General features: G+C 37.8%; 1 protein-coding gene across 1 annotated transcript in view; it reads left to right on the forward strand.

The window, feature by feature from the left end:
- LOC107593169 (kinesin-like protein KIF1A) overlaps positions 1-18,865 on the forward strand; it is a 72,564-nt gene that overhangs the window by 43,703 nt on the left and 9,996 nt on the right. The window contains exons 26-36 of the mRNA XM_016282785.1: positions 2,542-2,660; positions 3,046-3,131; positions 3,641-3,776; positions 4,226-4,388; positions 4,486-4,576; positions 4,663-4,781; positions 4,893-4,948; positions 7,837-7,945; positions 8,981-9,047; positions 10,049-10,133; positions 12,130-12,235. Coding sequence (XP_016138271.1) covers positions 2,542-2,660; positions 3,046-3,131; positions 3,641-3,776; positions 4,226-4,388; positions 4,486-4,576; positions 4,663-4,781; positions 4,893-4,948; positions 7,837-7,945; positions 8,981-9,047; positions 10,049-10,133; positions 12,130-12,235 — 1,137 coding nt within the window. The remainder of the gene's footprint in view (positions 1-2,541; positions 2,661-3,045; positions 3,132-3,640; positions 3,777-4,225; positions 4,389-4,485; positions 4,577-4,662; positions 4,782-4,892; positions 4,949-7,836; positions 7,946-8,980; positions 9,048-10,048; positions 10,134-12,129; positions 12,236-18,865) is intronic.

Raw genomic sequence — 18,865 nt, forward strand, 5'->3', positions numbered from 1 at the left:
AAGTCTTGGAAGGCACCTTTTTCTGCCCGAAACATACTTGGTGCCTCATCCGTCCTCACCACCCTCGACGGTGGGGCGGCCCAAGGGTATGTGGACATCCCCCCCGGTCGAGCGCGCTATTTCCATGCAGCTCTGTCCGCAAAGCGCTGCCGCCTGGAGGGGTAGTCCGCGCCTTACGTCCAGGGCCTGTAAGTTCTCGTCCGCTCTGTGATGGCTAAGGCTTACAGTGCCTGCACGCCATGGCCGTCCTGCAAGTCCACCAGGCCAAGGCGTAGAAGCAGTTGCATGAGGGTGGTGCTGACCCAGGTGTGCTGCAGGAACTGCGCACTGCGACGGACCTCGCGCTTAGGGCGACGAAAGTCACAGCGCGGGCCCTGGGTCAGACGATGTCCACATTGGTGGTCAAGGAGCGCCACCTATGGCTGACCTTGGCGGATATGAGGGAGGCCGACAAGCATCGCTTCCTGGACACCCCGATCTCTGTCACGCCGCTCAGGTTGCTTCATATGAGACCGCTGCAGCGTTGGCTTCACGACCGGGTCCCGAGATGGTCATGGCAACACGGCACATACCGGGTTTCAGTCACCCCGTTCTGCCATCAGACCCATCCTGCCCCGGCGGTCTGCGGCTGTCGCCCCACCGCCGGCTGCAGCCCCTCGTCGCTTAGGGTGCCCTCCTGCGGCCTCCGGAGTTCTTGGATCCTGCTCTTCAGGAGATGGTGACCGCACCACTCCTTCCCCCGGAGGAGGGCCGGGGGACGAGGAGCAGGTCCTCTTGGTAGCACCATACTGGCCCGGTCGGACTTGGTTCCCTGAACTAATGCTCCTCGCGACAGCCCCTGATTGGCAAATTCCTCTGAGGAGGGATCTCCTTTCTCAGAGAGGGGGCACCCTCTGGCACCCACGTCCAGACTTGTGGAAGCTCCACTTGTGGTCCCTGGACGGGACACGGAGGTTCTAGGTGGGCTACCTCCAGCGGTAGTAAACACCATCACATCAGCTAGAGGGGCTATGCCTAACACGTTTGTGAGATTCTATAATCTCCGTGTAGAGCCCGTGTCATCTCGTGTACTTGCCTCAGGTAGGCAGTAACACTGTACCTGCTCGGTGTCGATCACGCATGCTGCGCCATTCCCATCTAAGGACCGGATACGTGCACTTTTCTGCTTCTCAGTTGAGTTCCCCATGGCGAACCCTGTTGGAGTTCCTCCCGCACCCTCGGCGGTCAGGCGTAGCGGAGCGCCAGACTCCAGGCTCAGCACTCGTGTGCATGCCCAAGGTCAGCCCTTGTGCTGGGCTAGGTGCCCGTGTGTAGTGATTCCCCCTTCGGGTGATCCCACATGTGTACTCTTCCACGGCCGTAGCGTCCCAGCTGGGTACGCTTTCCCAGTGTTATCCAGTGTACCACTGTATGGAACAGCAGTGGCGGTCACCTCTGCCTAGCCGCTGTCCTATCTTCCGCCCCAGCTGGTGTGGGGGGACTTGCCGGCTTCCGCAGGGCACTGGAGGGGGTCAGCAATAGTGGCATTTTTCATACAGATCCCAATTCGTCAGTCACGACTGACATAACTTAGAACGTGACTGACTGAAAGGGAACGTCTCGGTTACTTGTGTAACCCTCGTTCCCTGAAGTTACGTTCCATCGCCACAGTTGCTGTACCACTGCTGTACGGCCGGGGCGCGTAGTCTCGTCTCCGAAGCGAAAAAACTGATGTGCGTTTGCACGCGCTCTCCTTTTATACCCGCGCTGCGGGGCGGGGTGCGCGTGGCGAAACACGCACGCCAACTGTCATTGGCTTGTTTAGTTTACACTCGAAGGTGATTGGGCTCTCGGGCGAGATCCCAATTAGTCAGTCACGACTGACGTAACGTCTCCGTTCCCTCCTTCAGGGAACGAGGGTTACACAAGTAACCGAGACGATCTAATCTACATTTAAAAAAATATTTTCACTAAAAATAACCGTTTTCTATTTCTATAATGCATTTTAAAATGTAATTTATTCTTGAGATTGCAAAGCTGAATTTTCAACAGATGTTAGTCCAGGCTGCAGTGTCACGTGATCCTTCAGAAATCATTCTAATATGCTGATTTGGTGTTTATTTGAAATATTTTGTAACATTATAAATGTCACTTTTAATGAATTGAATGCATCCTTGCTGAATACAAATATTAATTTCTTTAAAAAACAACAACAACAACTTTGCTATTAGCTGTAGTGTACATTACATTTTTCAAAATCCTTAACCTTTCTTTATTTTGTCGTTTTAAAGGAAAAGTAATCCTCAATTTTCAATGTGGTCTCAGATTTCTTTTATGTGTATTTTTTGGGGTTTATCTTTATTTCAATCCCATGCTCCTTAAACTTACCCAAAATCTTAAAAATACTCACACCTTCCTGTTTTATATCATGTACCCTGATCTGTGAGGAATAATCACAGCAGTGCCTGCTTGTGTCTGTATGTTGCTCAATGTTGTGTTTGTCCTGTTTGCTGCACAGTCGATCCCTTAGACACACATTTTCTTCTTCCCTCTCTCCTTTAGAGCATTTGTGTATTTGAGTAATCTGCTCTATCCTGTGCCCTTGGTCCATCGGGTTGCCATAGTTAATGAGAAGGGAGAGGTCAAAGGTTTCCTCAGAGTAGCTATACAAGCAATATCAGGTAAGATTAGGACTGCAAGTGTCTTGCAGAACCTACTGGTGAGTAGAGGGACACATATTTCAATGTATAATTTGATTGTCTAGTATCAAAATGTTGAATCATTTTAAATGAATGGTGTTTTTAAAGATTAATTTCAAGTGTGATGATAGTAATAATGTAAATGTAAAATCAGGAGAAATTAGCATGCATTATTAAATATTCAATAAATAAAAAAATTAAAAAAACTTTAATATTGGTAGATGCATCTTTAGTTTAAGGGAACAGAATTTTATTTGGTGTTAGAGGATGTGTTTAGACCAGAGGGATATGTGTGTACAGTATGAAGGGCAAACTGTGTGTGACTTCGTGAGGAAGTGATGTGAAGGTGCTCTGGTTTTTCCTCCAGCCGATGAAGAGGCACCAGACTATGGCTCTGGCGTCCGGCAGTCAGGCACTGCCAAGATTTCTTTTGAAGACCAGCAGTTTGAGAAGGTATTACCATTTTAACACTTATAATGAAGCAGTTTCACAGAAAGGGTAGACCAAGCTGAAAAGACCAGTTTAAATTTCAGTGCTAGTCCAGGCTGCTTTTTACTGGCTTTAATGGTCTTTCTTGTCAAGCTGGTTGACCAGTATGATAGTAGCATTTTGAAGATGCTGAGACCCAGCATTCAGAACACAACACAGTTCCTATGGTCCTATAAAACTTGGAAACATCAGAGATTTTAAAAGTGTTATTTCCAGTAATTGAAATTAATGAAATATTAAAAAGTCTTGGAAATTTGTATAGCCAATATGAACTTTTTTAGTAATGCTAGTTCATTTTAGTGAATTTTCAATAAAAAAAATGTTTTCTCAAAATTATTCAATTATAGTAAAGTCATGGAAAAAGCATGTAAATTCATAGGTCAAAAGTGTGAGAACCATAACAACAACGTACACTTGTGACCAGCTATGCTGATCTTGTCTTACTTCAAGTGTTTCTCTTTCCTGTTGAGCAGTTCCAGTCAGAGTCCTGTCCTTCTGGTCTTTCACGTGCTGCTGTCTCTCAGGAAGAGCTGCGAATTGTGGAGGGTGAGGGCCAAAATGCAGAGATGGGACTGTCAGCAGATGAGGTCAACAATAATACCTGTGCATGTAAGAAACATTGAACATTCTGTGTTTGGAATTGTTTTTTTTAAATGTCTTTTATGCTCACCAAGGCTACAATTATTTGACCAAAATCAGTGTAATTTAGTAATTTAACTTCTTATTAAAAATAATTTCTTATCACACTTAAAAACATTTTTTCAGCTTAATATTTTTTTGGAGACCATGATAAATGTTTTTTTTTCCAGGATGAATAGAAACAACAGCATTTATTAAAAAAAAACTTTTGTAACATTATTCTCTTTACTGCCTCTTTTTATAAATTTAATAAATTTTTGCTGAATAAAAGTATTAATGGTAGTCTGTGTAAGTAAAAAACATAACCTTTATGTTTGTGTTATTGACGTCTGCATTTATATGCCAGCTCATATCGACTATCCCATGGAGTTTTCATATTTCTTTGACTTGACATCATTTCATTCATGTGCTTTTCATAGCTAACCCAGAGGAGCTGGACAGCCCTGTCAAAACTGGTCTTGATGGCATACTGGACGGCGCTCTGGATCACTTGAGGATTGGAGAAGTCTTTACATTCAGAGTTACTGTGCTGCAGGCATCAAGCATATCCGCAGAATACGCAGACATATTCTGCCAGTTCAAGTTAGTGCTTCTGTTCTGTTCTGAAGTCTGTTTCCTCTAGCGGACATTTGTCATTGTTATGTATCTAATTTACTTTCATTAAACTTCTCGTTTATAGTTTTATTCACAGGCACGATGAAGCGTTTTCCACAGAGCCGTTGAAGAACACTGGACGTGGTCCACCACTTGGCTTCTATCATGTGCAAAATGTGAGCTTTACACTAAAACACACAGTTCCATGTCACACTGATTTTATTAGACTGAGGGTAAAACACTTGTTTCTCTTACTTTCCAGATTGCTGTGGAAGTGACTAAGTCTTTTATAGAGTACATAAAGACTCAGCCAATCGTGTTTGAAGTGTTTGGACATTACCAGAAGCAGCCTTTCCCTCTGCTCTGCAAAGATCTCATTAGGTAGATCCGGGCTATATTTATTATTTCCAACTCTGATTAATACATGCTACAAATGTCTGGATTTATCCATCAAATATACTGAAATGACAACCAGATCTTTATTTTTTTCAGCCCGCTGCGCCCATGCAGACGACAGTTCCCAAGAGTCATGCCTCTTTCCAAACCAGGTGAGGGCAATGAATATTTATGGCCATATTTTATGACCATTAACATAGAAGCCCCTCCTTTTCACTTCATAGGCCATTGCATGTTTTTAAAAAATGCTATTTGTTCTCTAAATGGGACATCAGATGCTCATTTTCCACAAGTTGGTATGATTCTTCAGGGTCTTCATAAAAAGTAGGGATGCAACGATACCATTTTTTCAGAAGCGATCAATACCAAAAATTCTGAGTATCGGTCGATTCCGATCCGATCCGATGCCAGTGCATTTTTTTTCAAATCAATGTAGAATTTCTATACTTCTTTGTGTTCACCTGATCATCACTCTTGTGTGTGTTAAACACAATCTACTAAATCTACTGCATTCTTATCACTATTTGGTGGTTGTGTACACACTGCCAAGCCAACACACATTTATGTTCAAACACCATGTAAAAGTGAATTTTGCATCTGATGACCCCTTCAGTGTCTCCTGCCAAATTACATTGAGGCTGAAGCTGTTTAGCACATATTCTTGGCTTCGTCCTTTATGTTGCCTGTTTTATGTTGCTGTTTTGGGTCCATGTGCCCATGTCACAGTCTTTATGTTGTTGGTGGTGGGTGTAGCCGCAGATAATGACACCCCTCCTGATCGGGAGAAGAACTTGGAGCTGATTCGCTACCTGCTGCCAGAGGTCTTCAATGGGGCTCTGGTGGACTCGCTGTCAACCCACGCCCTCAGTGCAGCAGGCTTGGCTGTTTCCTACCTCCTTGAGGGGGAGGAGCAAGCCATTCTGCCGGCCCCGCCCTTGTCTATCTGTTCAGTAATAAAAGCACAGAAGCCGGGTCTGTAATGGTTCTGAGTGCCTAAGGCCAAAGGATGTCCCTGAAACTGAACCTCTGGTCTGTCTAATGCATATATAATATAATATAATATAATATAATATAATATAATATACACAATTTGGTGATTAAGAAACATTTCTTATTATCATGTGGGAAATGTTTGTGCTGCTATATATTTGTATGGAAACAGTGGTACTTTTTTCATAATTTTTTGATGAATAGAAAGTTCAAAAGCACAGCATTTATTTGAAATAGACATCTTTAGTAATATTATAAATGTCTTTATTGTCACATTTGATCAATTTACTGCGTCCTTGATATGTTTTTTTTGTCTTTTTTCTATACTTACCCGGAACTTTTGAATGGAAATGTTTCTCAGTTTTCATAAAAATATTAAGCAGCACAACTTTTTTTAACATTGAAAAGATATTATTTCTTGAACACCAAATCAGCATATTAGAATCATTTCTGAATGATCACGTTACACTGAAGACTGGAGTAATGGCTGCTGAAAATTCAGCTTTGTCGTCCCAAGAATAAATTACATTTTAAAATATATTAAAATAGAAAACAGTTACTTAAATTATAACAGTATTATCAAATAAATACAGCCTTGGGTAAGTATAAGAGACAATCTGGAAGAACTTAATTATTCCAAAGTTTTGACCATAATTGTAAATTATTCCAAAATATACTTTTTCTTGGAATGTCTTAAATAGAAAAATAGGTGATGTTTAGACAAAGTGTCCACTCATTTTCCCCATTTCACTGGGAGTCACACAAACTCTCTGCATTGACAGACTGAAGGACTCTTTGTTCCATGGACTGTGTTTCGGCCTGTTAATACTGTGTGTGGGTGTCTGTCTTTTTCTCTCCCTCAGCCTCTCCATACAAACCTCATCAAGCAGATGGACAATTCTAGCCTTTTTCTCTGACATCATTCCCCAGAAATAAACTGATGAATAGTACTGGAATAAGAATGTATCAGTGCATGAGTAAAACTGGTTGTTCTGTCACTTGAAACTGTGCTTGATGATGCAGTGGTCCCTAAACCTCTGTGTTATTCCTTTTGGGTCATTATAGGTTATTGGCTGTTATTTTTTATAACAGCCAATTTTATATATATTTTATTTATGTCTCTTGAACGGATCATATTCACTGGTTTGTCTTATATAAAGAGACAAAAATGAAAAAAGGGCTTATAAATATTATTCATAAGTATATTAGTTAAGTGTGAGTTAAAGGAATAGTTCATCCTCAATCGAATATTCTGTCATAATTTACTCACCTTCATAAAAAGTTTTGATAATTTTTTTTCCATATATCGTAAATTAATGTGGACTGGGACTGTCAGATGACTCCAAAAAAGCACATAAAACTTCTGAAGCTGCAGTATCTTGACATCTTGTTAATGCAAGCACATGAAAGAAGTAGAGAAGTTTGATTTCTTTCAATTAATTTTATATCTTGTGTCTAGTTGACAAAATCTGAAAGATTTGTTTATAAATCAAACAAATCTGGTTTTCTGTTTCAACTCACTTACTCAATATATAGCTATCATATGAATTCATAGAACTTATAATATAGCGCGTGCGTAATATGAATAACTTTCATGATACAGTATTACCTTTATGGTGCTTTTTTGTCATTTTGGTGTTTGACAGCCCTAGTCCTTGTTAATTTACATTACATGGAGAAAAAAAAGTGGCCAGAATATTCTTCAGAAATTCACTTTTTATGTTCCAACGAAGAAACTTTTTATTTGTGGTGAACTATTCTTTAATAATTCTGCTCGGCATGAGCAGACGTTCAGGGATCACTGACATTCACATGACTTTATTCATCTTAACAGCAGTGTGCCTTTACATCGGACCCCTGATCTCCCACTCCTGCTCCTCTCTAACTATGGTCTATTTCTCCTCTTATACTGTAATCCATATCTTCCTCTCTCCTGTGGAACTCTAGTATCCCTCTCATCTTCCATTAAATTATTATATCCTTTGGTCTATGATGAACTCAATATTGATTCAACTCTCTTTCTCGCTGTCTTTCTCTGTTTTCTGTGTAGTACCTGCCACTAAACTGACAGCTCTCACACGACCCACGGCAGGACCGTGCCACTGTAAATACGACCTGATGGTCTTCTTTGAAATCTGTGAGCTAGAGGCCAATGGAGAGTAAGTGTCTTGTATTACTGTGGACCTTTTCACTTTAAATGGTGACACTTTATTTCAATAGTCCACTTTAGACATTCTACTAACAGTAAGTAACTTTGCAACTACATGTCAACTAGCAGTCATTAAAGTATTAGTAGACTGTCTGCTTAATATCTGCTAACACTTTATTTTGATGGGTCCACAACATACAACATACTGACTATAAGAAACTTTGCAAGCATATGTCAACTTATTCTACTAACCCTAAACCTAAACTAACAGTCTACTCTGAGAGTTAGTAGACATGTAGTTAAGAATTAGTTGACATGTAGTTACAAAGTTACTTATAGTTAGTAGAATATCTAAAATGGACAATCAAAATAAAGTGCCGTCTGAATAGAATATATTGTAAAATCGATTACTGGGGCTTGTAAAGGTGATTGAATAAATTTGTCATATGGTACCTTATATGAAAACAGTTATATATAAGAAAGATCAGTTTTTTTACATACCATTTAATTTCTGCTAACACTTTATTTTGATGGGTCCACAACATACAACATACTGACTATAAGAAACTTTGCAAGCATATGTCAACTTATTCTACTAACCCTAAACCTATACTAACAGTCTACTCTGAGAGTTAGTAGACATGTAGTTAATAATTAGTTGACATGTAGTTACAAAGTTACTTATAGTTAGTAGAATATCTAAAATGGACAATCAAAATAAAGTGCCGTCTGAATAGAATATATTGTAAAATCGATCACTGGGGCTTGTAAAGGTGATTGAATAAATTTGTCATATGGTACCTTATATGAAAACAGTTATATATAAGAAAGATCAGTTTTTTTACATACCATTTAATTAATAATAAATAAATATCATATAATAGTTAATTTTTTTTTAAATATACATATTATTAAATAAATAATTATAATATTAAATCTATTGGTTTTGTAAATCCTTGTACATGTTGTGTACAGTTTCTATGTTCAGGAAACTGTGACAGTGCTGGTTATTGTACAGTATTTGACATGCATCTCTCCCTTCCAGCTATATCCCAGCCGTAGTGGACCACCGGGTAGGCATGCCATGCCATGGCACATTCATGTTACATCAGGTACTCTTTTTCCCCCCTCTTTTCTATCCATTTCCCTGTCCCTTGTCCCATACTGTTTTTTTGTTTTAACATTAGAGTACAAAATTATCACGTAATAACATAAAATAATAAGGTAACACTTTACTTGAAGGGGTGTGCATAAGACTGACATGACACCTTCATAATCATGACATGACACATGTCATGAATATGAAGGAGGTTTTATGCATGTTTATGACAACTGTCATTAAGTGTCATTTACTGGGGCTTGTAAAGGTGATTGAATAAATTTGTCATATGGTACCTTATATGAAAACAGTTATATATAAGAAAGATCAGTTTTTTTACATACCATTTAATTAATAATAAATAAATATCATATAATAGTTAATTTTTTTTTAAATATACATATTATTAAATAAATAATTATAATATTAAATCTATTGGTTTTGTAAATCCTTGTACATGTTGTGTACAGTTTCTATGTTCAGGAAACTGTGACAGTGCTGGTTATTGTACAGTATTTGACATGCATCTCTCCCTTCCAGCTATATCCCAGCCGTAGTGGACCACCGGGTAGGCATGCCATGCCATGGCACATTCATGTTACATCAGGTACTCTTTTTCCCCCCTCTTTTCTATCCATTTCCCTGTCCCTTGTCCCATACTGTTTTTTTGTTTTAACATTAGAGTACAAAATTATCACGTAATCAAGTGTCATTCGCTCAGTTATGTCATTTTTAATGCAAATATGACATTATTTGACCTAACCCTAACCTAACCCTACCCCTACCCTTACCCCTAACCATAGCCCATAACAAAGACATCTCAAACAATGTCATCTTTGCATTAAAAATTACATAACTGAGCGAATGACACTTAATGACAGTTGTCATAAACATGCATAAAACCTCCTTCATATTCATGACATGTGTCATGTCATGATTATGAAGGTGTCATGTCAGTCTTATGCACACCCCTTCAAGTAAAGTGTAACCAATAATTCAACATTTACATAATAGGGCATCCAAAGGAGAGTCACAGTCACCATAGTACATGAGTCAGGACGAGATATCGAGTGGAAGGAAGTGCGAGAGCTGGTTGTAGGTGAGTTTGGGCTCAAAATTAAAAGCTTATGCGCAAACCAGAGCGAAATTGTATGATATTCAACAAATGGGACGTATTTTGTGTTTGACAGGGCGCATCCGGAACACGCCTGAAGCAGATGAGACAATCATCGACCCCAATATTCTCTCTCTCATTATTTTTGAATGATAGCGTAATTAATTTGACATATTACATGTTTCATTAGCTTTTATTTGAGCTCTTGTCGTTATAGGATCAGTATAAATACCTAACCTGAACAGTTGCTGTTATTTTTTTTAGATTTACACTTTTTTCTTAGATTATCAATTTTCTATCTAAAAAGTTGATAATGAGATTGTAGGTTACTGAAAACTAAATGGTTAGCATTTGGCTAGCTATGGTCGTAGCTACAAACAACAACTTGTTCTGTGCAAAAAAAACGAATCTCAACAGATTTTGCTTCCAAAGAATTGTACAAAAATTTGACTCTCTCATTTAATTTTCACACTGATTTATGCACTCTCAGGAAAAAAAGGTACAAAACCTGTCACTGGGGCAGTACCTTTTCAAAAGGTACACTTTTGTACCTTTTAGATAATATGCACACTTTAGGGTAGTAATACAGTATGTACCTTTAAGGTACCAATATGGACCTTTTAGGTACAAAGGTGTACCTTTTGAAAAGCATTGGTATCTTTATTTCTGAGAGTGATCGTACACAGATATAATAAGCCTTGATGCTTAAAATATCTTAATGCAACATTGCAGCATTACATAACCACAGGGGGTCAGGATGTTTTTAACGCATCGCTTGATTGACAGACTAATCCATGCAGCTGCTTTTTTTCTGTTTTATAAAACTTATAATAATCATTTCCTCTCCCACTGCGCGTAAGACACAATGTGGTTTTATTATCCTTGATGAAGGAGGTCACACTTTATTGAACCAACAATCTGAACATATTAATTCACTATTTTCAGAAAGGCAGGGAAATGGTTCTCTAGTTCACCTCCTTGCTGGCTGTGCAAGTCTTCCCATCTGATGCTGGTCTGCATTTGTGTCCATTCTCATCTGTTCATTCCATTCGCTCTGTCCACACTCCATTGCTCAGACTCAACTACCTGCTCACTGAACAACACAGTGGATCGAGTTCTTGGCATCTTTGCTAGTCACCATCACGTAGCTCTGATTTACATGTGAAGATTTATTTCAGAAGAATGTTTACCATTTAAAATCACTAGAAGCTCATTTATGAACACTTTACTAATCAACTCCATCATTAACTTTCTCTAATCATGTTAGTTATTGTAAACAAAAGGCCACGTTTCTCATGTCACGTTATGCTGTAGCAGCCAAACAAAGCATTTTGTCATCTGCAATGTATTACTAGGACTTCACCTTAGATAGGCATCATATATCAGCATCCAGACTTTGCAAACATCTTTTAGATATATGATCAGATTTGTCCACCTGAACCCCACTGAAACAAAACCCCATAAAAGAGTCATTCAAACCTTCCGTTGCAAGCAGCAGTGACCTCCTCTCCTGCAATTTAACCACAAGTCTTCACTCGATAGTTCACACTACCTATAAAACCATGTATCAGAGCTGGATTCATGCACCAATGCAAAGGAACAAGGACAAATATGTGACAGGAGAGTTGTGCAGAGGCCTTGACAGCCAAATTATATTCAAACAACAAGTCAAATAATTGGAAACAAGCTTCTGGGCCTCCACACCTTCTGATTCTAATATTTTTTTTAGTCCACTAACAGAATGTTGTCTTGTGTTTTTCCAGACAGTTTCTTGATTCGGACATTCCTAGGTATATTACCTTCAAATCCCTTTCCTCTCATAAGATACACACACACACACACACACACACACACACACACAGTGGAAGGAAGTGCGAGAGCTGGTTGTAGGTGAGTTTGGGCTCAAAATTAAAAGCTTATGCGCAAACCAGAGCGAAATTGTATGATATTCAACAAATGGGACGTATTTTGTGTTTGACAGGGCGCATCCGGAACACGCCTGAAGCAGATGAGACAATCATCGACCCCAATATTCTCTCTCTCAACATACTGTCTGCAGGATACATCCGACCCGCACAAGATGACAGGTACGTTCCCAACCCTAATAAGTATGTCAAGACATCAGAAGACCAGTTTGGCAGTTTACAAATTCTCATGTGACTTTAACACTAAACACAAGATCTTGAAAAAATATGCTTGTCATTTTATATTCAAGAACACTTCCATAAGGGAGTTTTATTCTTCTGTCATGAAGCCTTTATTCTCCACACTCGGTAGCAGATTTTCTTCACTTTGGCTGTTTCCCACTGCACTCTTTTTAAAACCAGGTCTCCATTTTAGTGATTGCTGTACTTAATACAACTCTCTCCTCAGCCTTGGCTCATGATCTGAGAGCTGGAGCCAAGCCTGTGACAAACAGTTCTCTGCACAACTTTAAAGCGATGAGTTTTTGCCAAATAGCAATGAGTCAGTGAACCAAACCTTCAAAACAGCTCTTAAAGGCCTGCCTCAAAGGAGTGATTCAGAATCAAGCAGCACAGTCACAGTGCCAGCCTTAGATAAAGACAAGAAGTATATTCACACTTTTATGTTCCGTTGCACAAACATACCATAACTTGCTGCATGGTTGTGGTGGCTGACAACTGGCACATCCTAGTATTGCCATATTGAGGCTTTTAAGATTCACAAGAGGGTGCACATTACATGGGGTTTGGGAGAGTCTGATTTTCCAGTTAAAAGGGAACCAAAAATAACCCCCCAAAAAGTCAAAACAAGAGGTTAGGGGATCTTAAAACTACACTACCATTCAAAAGTACCATTTAGAAGGTTCCATACAATTTTTGAAATGTTTTTTAAAGATGTCTCTTATGCTTAACATAGCTGAATTATTTGATCAAAACAAACATTGTGGAGTATTATTTTAATTAATTTATTAAAATAACTGTTTTCTATTTTAATATATGTCAAAGCTGAATTTTCAGTGGCCATTACTCCAGTCTTGTGTCTTGGTGTTAGTTCTTTTCTAGGACAGTTTAAAAGAACAGCATTTATTTGAAATCGAAATCTTTTGTGACATTATAAATGTCTTTACTGTTAATATTGATACATCCTTGTTAAAAATATATATATGCATTTTTTAATAGTAGTGTAAATAAACTGGAAAAAAAATTATTTTTGAATGATAGCGTAATTAATTTGACATATTACATGTTTCATTAGCTTTTATTTGAGCTCTTGTCGTTATAGGATCAGTATAAATACCTAACCTGAACAGTTGCTGTTATTTTTTTTAGATTTACACTTTTTTCTTAGATTATCAATTTTCTATCTAAAAAGTTGATAATGAGATTGTAGGTTACTGAAAACTAAATGGTTAGCATTTGGCTAGCTATGGTCGTAGCTACAAACAACAACTTGTTCTGTGCAAAAAAAACGAATCTCAACAGATTTTGCTTCCAAAGAATTGTACAAAAATTTGACTCTCTCATTTAATTTTCACACTGATTTATGCACTCTCAGGAAAAAAAGGTACAAAACCTGTCACTGGGGCAGTACCTTTTCAAAAGGTACACTTTTGTACCTTTTAGATAATATGCACACTTTAGGGTAGTAATACAGTATGTACCTTTAAGGTACCAATATGGACCTTTTAGGTACAAAGGTGTACCTTTTGAAAAGCATTGGTATCTTTATTTCTGAGAGTGATGGTACACAGATATAATAAGCCTTGATGCTTAAAATATCTTAATGCAACATTGCAGCATTACATAACCACAGGGGGTCAGGATGTTTTTAACGCATCGCTTGATTGACAGACTAATCCATGCAGCTGCTTTTTTTCTGTTTTATAAAACTTATAATAATCATTTCCTCTCCCACTGCGCGTAAGACACAATGTGGTTTTATTATCCTTGATGAAGGAGGTCACACTTTATTGAACCAACAATCTGAACATATTAATTCACTATTTTCAGAAAGGCAGGGAAATGGTTCTCTAGTTCACCTCCTTGCTGGCTGTGCAAGTCTTCCCATCTGATGCTGGTCTGCATTTGTGTCCATTCTCATCTGTTCATTCCATTCGCTCTGTCCACACTCCATTGCTCAGACTCAACTACCCGCTCATTGAACCACACAGTGGATCGAGTTCTTGGCATCTCTGCTAGTCACCATCACGTAGTTCTGATCTGCATGTGAAGACTTATTTCAGAAGAATGTTTACGGTTTAAAATCACTAGAAGCTAATTTATTAACACTTTACTAATCAGATCCATCATTAACATTCTCTCATCATGATAGTTACTGTAAACAAAGGGCCACGTTTCTGTCATGTCATGTTATGCTGGTAGCCAAACAAAGCATTTTGTCATCTGCAATGCATTACTAGGACTTTACCTTAGATGGGCATCATATATCAGCATCCAGACTTTGCAAACATCTTTTAGATATATGATCAGATTTGTCCACCTGAACCCCACTGAAACAAAACCCCATAAAAGAGTCATTCAAACCTTCCGTTGCAAGCAGCAGTGACCTCCTCTCCTGCAATTTAACCACAAGTCTTCACTCGATAGTTCACACTACCTATAAAACCATGTATCAGAGCTGGATTCATGCACCAATGCAAAGGAACAAGGACAAAAATGTGACAGGAGAGCTGTGCAGAGGCCTTGAGAGCCACATTATATTCAAATAACAAGTCAAATAATTGGAAACAAGCTGCTGGGCCTCCACACAAGTTTTTCTGATATTTCTCTAGTCCACTAACAGAATGTTGTTTTGTGTTTTTCCAGACAGTTTCTTGATTCGGACATGCCTAGGTATATTACCTTCAAATCCCTTTCCTCTCATAAGATACACACACACACACACACACACACACACACACACACATACACACAGAATGTGTATTTTTCATCCTTTTATTTATATGGCCATCTGTCCAATCAACCTCCATCGTTCTTTGCATCATTTTTTGGCTCTTAAATACTGCTCTTTCTGCGTTCTTGTTGGTTTGCCTATTTATTTTCTCCTTCCCTCCTACTGTTTCTGAAAATGTGAGAGAATTTCACTCTGGCTCCCATGGAAATGCTTTTGTGTGTGAAGCTTCTGTTCTGTATTGTATGTTTTTGACATTTTTGGCACCTCTGGGTGACCTGGATTGCATGGCTTGGCTTTTGTAGAGGCTGCATTTTGGCTAAATCATTTGCAGGAGGTGTGGTAGAGATCATAGTCACCTTCCCAGCTAAAAGGGAATGTTTTAGAACTTATTCTTAAAGTTATGAACAAATGTTCTTTCAGTAATGTTAATAGAATGTTTGTTTAAAGTTATCTGGTCTTCAATAATTTTCTCAAAACGTATCAAAAAGGTTCATGGAATTTTTCTCAAAACCTTTATTATTTTTTTTTAAATATTACTACTTGTTTCAGAATGTTCAGAGAACATTCAAAGGTTCCCATAATGTTTGCATAATGATAGAATGTGAATAAATGTCTCCTTAACATTTGCATAACCAAACTGGACATTTTGAAAACATGAACTTGTTGGTTTGCCTATTTATTTTCTCCTTCCCTCCTACTGTTTCTGAAAATGTGAGAGAATTTCACTCTGGCTCCCATGGAAATGCTTTTGTGTGTGAAGCTTCTGTTCTGTATTGTATGTTTTTGACATTTTTGGCACCTCTGGGTGACCTGGATTGCATGGCTTGGCTTTTGTAGAGGCTGCATTTTGGCTAAATCATTTGCAGGAGGTGTGGTAGAGATCATAGTCACCTTCCCAGCTAAAAGGGAATGTTTTAGAACTTATTCTTAAAGTTATGAACAAATGTTCTTTCAGTAATGTTAATAGAATGTTTGTTTAAAGTTATCTGGTCTTCAATAATTTTCTCAAAACGTATCAAAAAGGTTCATGGAATTTTTCTCAAAACCTTTATTATTTTTTTTTAAATATTACTACTTGTTTCAGAATGTTCAGAGAACATTCAAAGGTTCCCATAATGTTTGCATAATGATAGAATGTGAATAAATGTCTCCTTAACATTTGCATAACCAAACTGGACATTTTGAAAACATGAAACAATTTTGAAACATGAAAATGAATCAATTTTTTAAACAACTTTATAAATAAATGTGTATTCAGTGTCAATCACTTATTCATCAGTCACACATTCTTCCAGTTTAAACGATAAGGATAAAAAAAAAAGTCACTACCACATACAATCAGTCCCACATAAATTTATTGCTCTTGCTCAACAAATTAGATGACATCTCTTAATTAAAAATGTATGGTTTCAGTTAAACTCTTCTGCAACCAGATCAAGTTCCATCACAAATGTCAAAGCAACACCGTAAAACACAACTTTGTCTGTGTGGGGTGATAACTGTGGGCCAGACCACACACTGTGAGGTCTGTGTTGTTTATGGGCGGGAGGGCTTGCTCCGCTAACTTTGGTATTAATCATGAATCTCTGAACAAAATTAGTGTTACATTAGTCTACTGAGATTTACGATCTCGTACGAAAAAATGCGTTTAGTCATGGTTATTGACAGTTAGCCTCTGCAGACATTCTCTGCTCACGATTAGCTGTTCTTTTTATCACTAGGGGGCAGTGTTTCTTAAGAGATTTTAAACGCTGTCGCTGTGTTGCCTGAATGACTAAGCAAACATTTCTAAAGGCTGTTTGTTCTGCGGACTGTAATTATCAAATCAGGACAACTATAACTCCACGAATTAACTGCTTGTTTGTAAAAATAAGGGTAGTGTATTGGCACAGAGGGATGTGAGTGCATTGTTATTATCCAGATCAGTTTTACTTGTTGTGTTGCCCGGACTGTTTAATTTATCGGGACAATTATCACATTGAGAATTGTATTTATCATGCATTCAATTCAACACCCTTTTCTAACTGTTATTGCAAAACTACAGTTTTTCATATATGTTTGATCTATACACAAAAAATATCCTGTTAAGTTTATTATAAAAACTGACAGCTGTGGTTGCCAGAAATTCCCTGTAAAATTACTGTGGCAGTGTTTCCAGTATTACAGGATGGCATATTGGTGTCTGTATATTTTACAACTTTTACAGCTGTATATTTTATTAAGTGACTTAATGTTAGTAGAACAATCTATTTGAACTACCGAAATCTCCTTTGTACTTTAAAATGTACTAATAGCCACCATTATAATACAGGTGGTACAATAAAAAATACCACATGTTGAATCAGAGTTGATCATAAATGGGTTGTTCATAAAACATAGCCAATACTCATATATTCAGTATATTCATATATTTAATACTCATGCAGGGTCATACAAACAATGACAAAACACCATCAGGGTAACACACGGTACTAAAATAATGCAATAAACTTTAACTAAATAACAGAAAATGTAACGTGAAATACTCTACATTCTATTATGTACAACAAAACTAAGAAGAAACAAATATTTAAAAAATTTAAATTAAATATAATGATGCATAACTTTTCACACAGACTATTTAATGTTTACCATTTAAACTATATGGTAATTCATAGTTTTTACTTCCAAAAACTGTGGCAGTATTGTACAGTAAAATCACATGTAATTCAATGTTAAACTATTTATTTATTTAACAAATGTGGTAAGAAAAGTTACAGTTAAACCAAGTTACAGTTAGCATTTTTACAACAGTATAGATGACTTTTTCATAATTTGACAATTTGTGGACATAAAGAACCTAACAAATTGAAAGCAATAAAACATTTGGAAGGTAAGAAGACTCCTTAAAGCGTTCGATATTATTCTTAGTATACACTTGTCTCCTTGGTAACTGGTATTCACACCCAACAACCTCCAATGTAGTTCCTAAGAGTTTTTGCAGGGGAGTTGAGTACAGAACTGCAGTGTCTCTCTCATTCATGTTGTCACAGAAAACGTTTTAATTTCCAGCAGCCTGGGTGGCAGAGTTCAGCAGCTCGACAATCCATGCGAGCATTACCTCATTGGTAGCATGCTTGCTTTCTTACCCCTGTGCAATGAGTAATTCTTCAATATTATTTAGGTCCTCGATGCAAGCAGAGCCAATAAACTGAGAAAGAAATGTCTCGATGTATATTTTGCCAAGAACATGAGTTATAGTTTGAATTGGCTGATATAAGAAATTTAAGGGAAAGAGATATTGAAAGGGAAGTTAAAACAACAGGAAATCTCTTTTATCATGTGTAAATGGGAGGTGGAAATTATCCTCACAATCCCTCATGTTGCTTGGTATGTTAAGCTTGATTTATGTGGTTGTTTGGGAGTGAACAATAGCATCAGAAATGGTTTGGTTGAGTGTCTTCTAAATGTGATCTTTATGAGAAGGCCTGTGTTTGTGTCCTAACCTTTTAAAAGGTACACTTTGTACACTCAGCAGTCATGGGGCTGTAACTACCATATGTACCCTAAATATTCAGATGGAAGATCAATATGAAGTTTTCATTTGCAGACAAATCCAGAAGTTTCTAGGAATCTAACTCTTCCAAGGCCAAGTCTATGACAATTCCAATTTTGTAACAGTTTTGCATATATTAATTTCATAAACTCTGTTGCAGGGCAGTTAATTATATATATATATATATACAGTGGGGAAAAAAAGTATTTAGTCAGCCACCAATTGTGCAAGTTCTCCCACTTAAAAAGATGAGAGAGGCCTGTAATTTTCATCATAGGTATACCTCAACTATGAGAGACAAAAT

This window comes from Sinocyclocheilus grahami, unplaced genomic scaffold (assembly GCF_001515645.1).
Source record: "Sinocyclocheilus grahami isolate Dianchi unplaced genomic scaffold, SAMN03320097.WGS_v1.1 scaffold166.1, whole genome shotgun sequence".
NCBI lineage: Eukaryota > Metazoa > Chordata > Actinopteri > Cypriniformes > Cyprinidae > Sinocyclocheilus > Sinocyclocheilus grahami.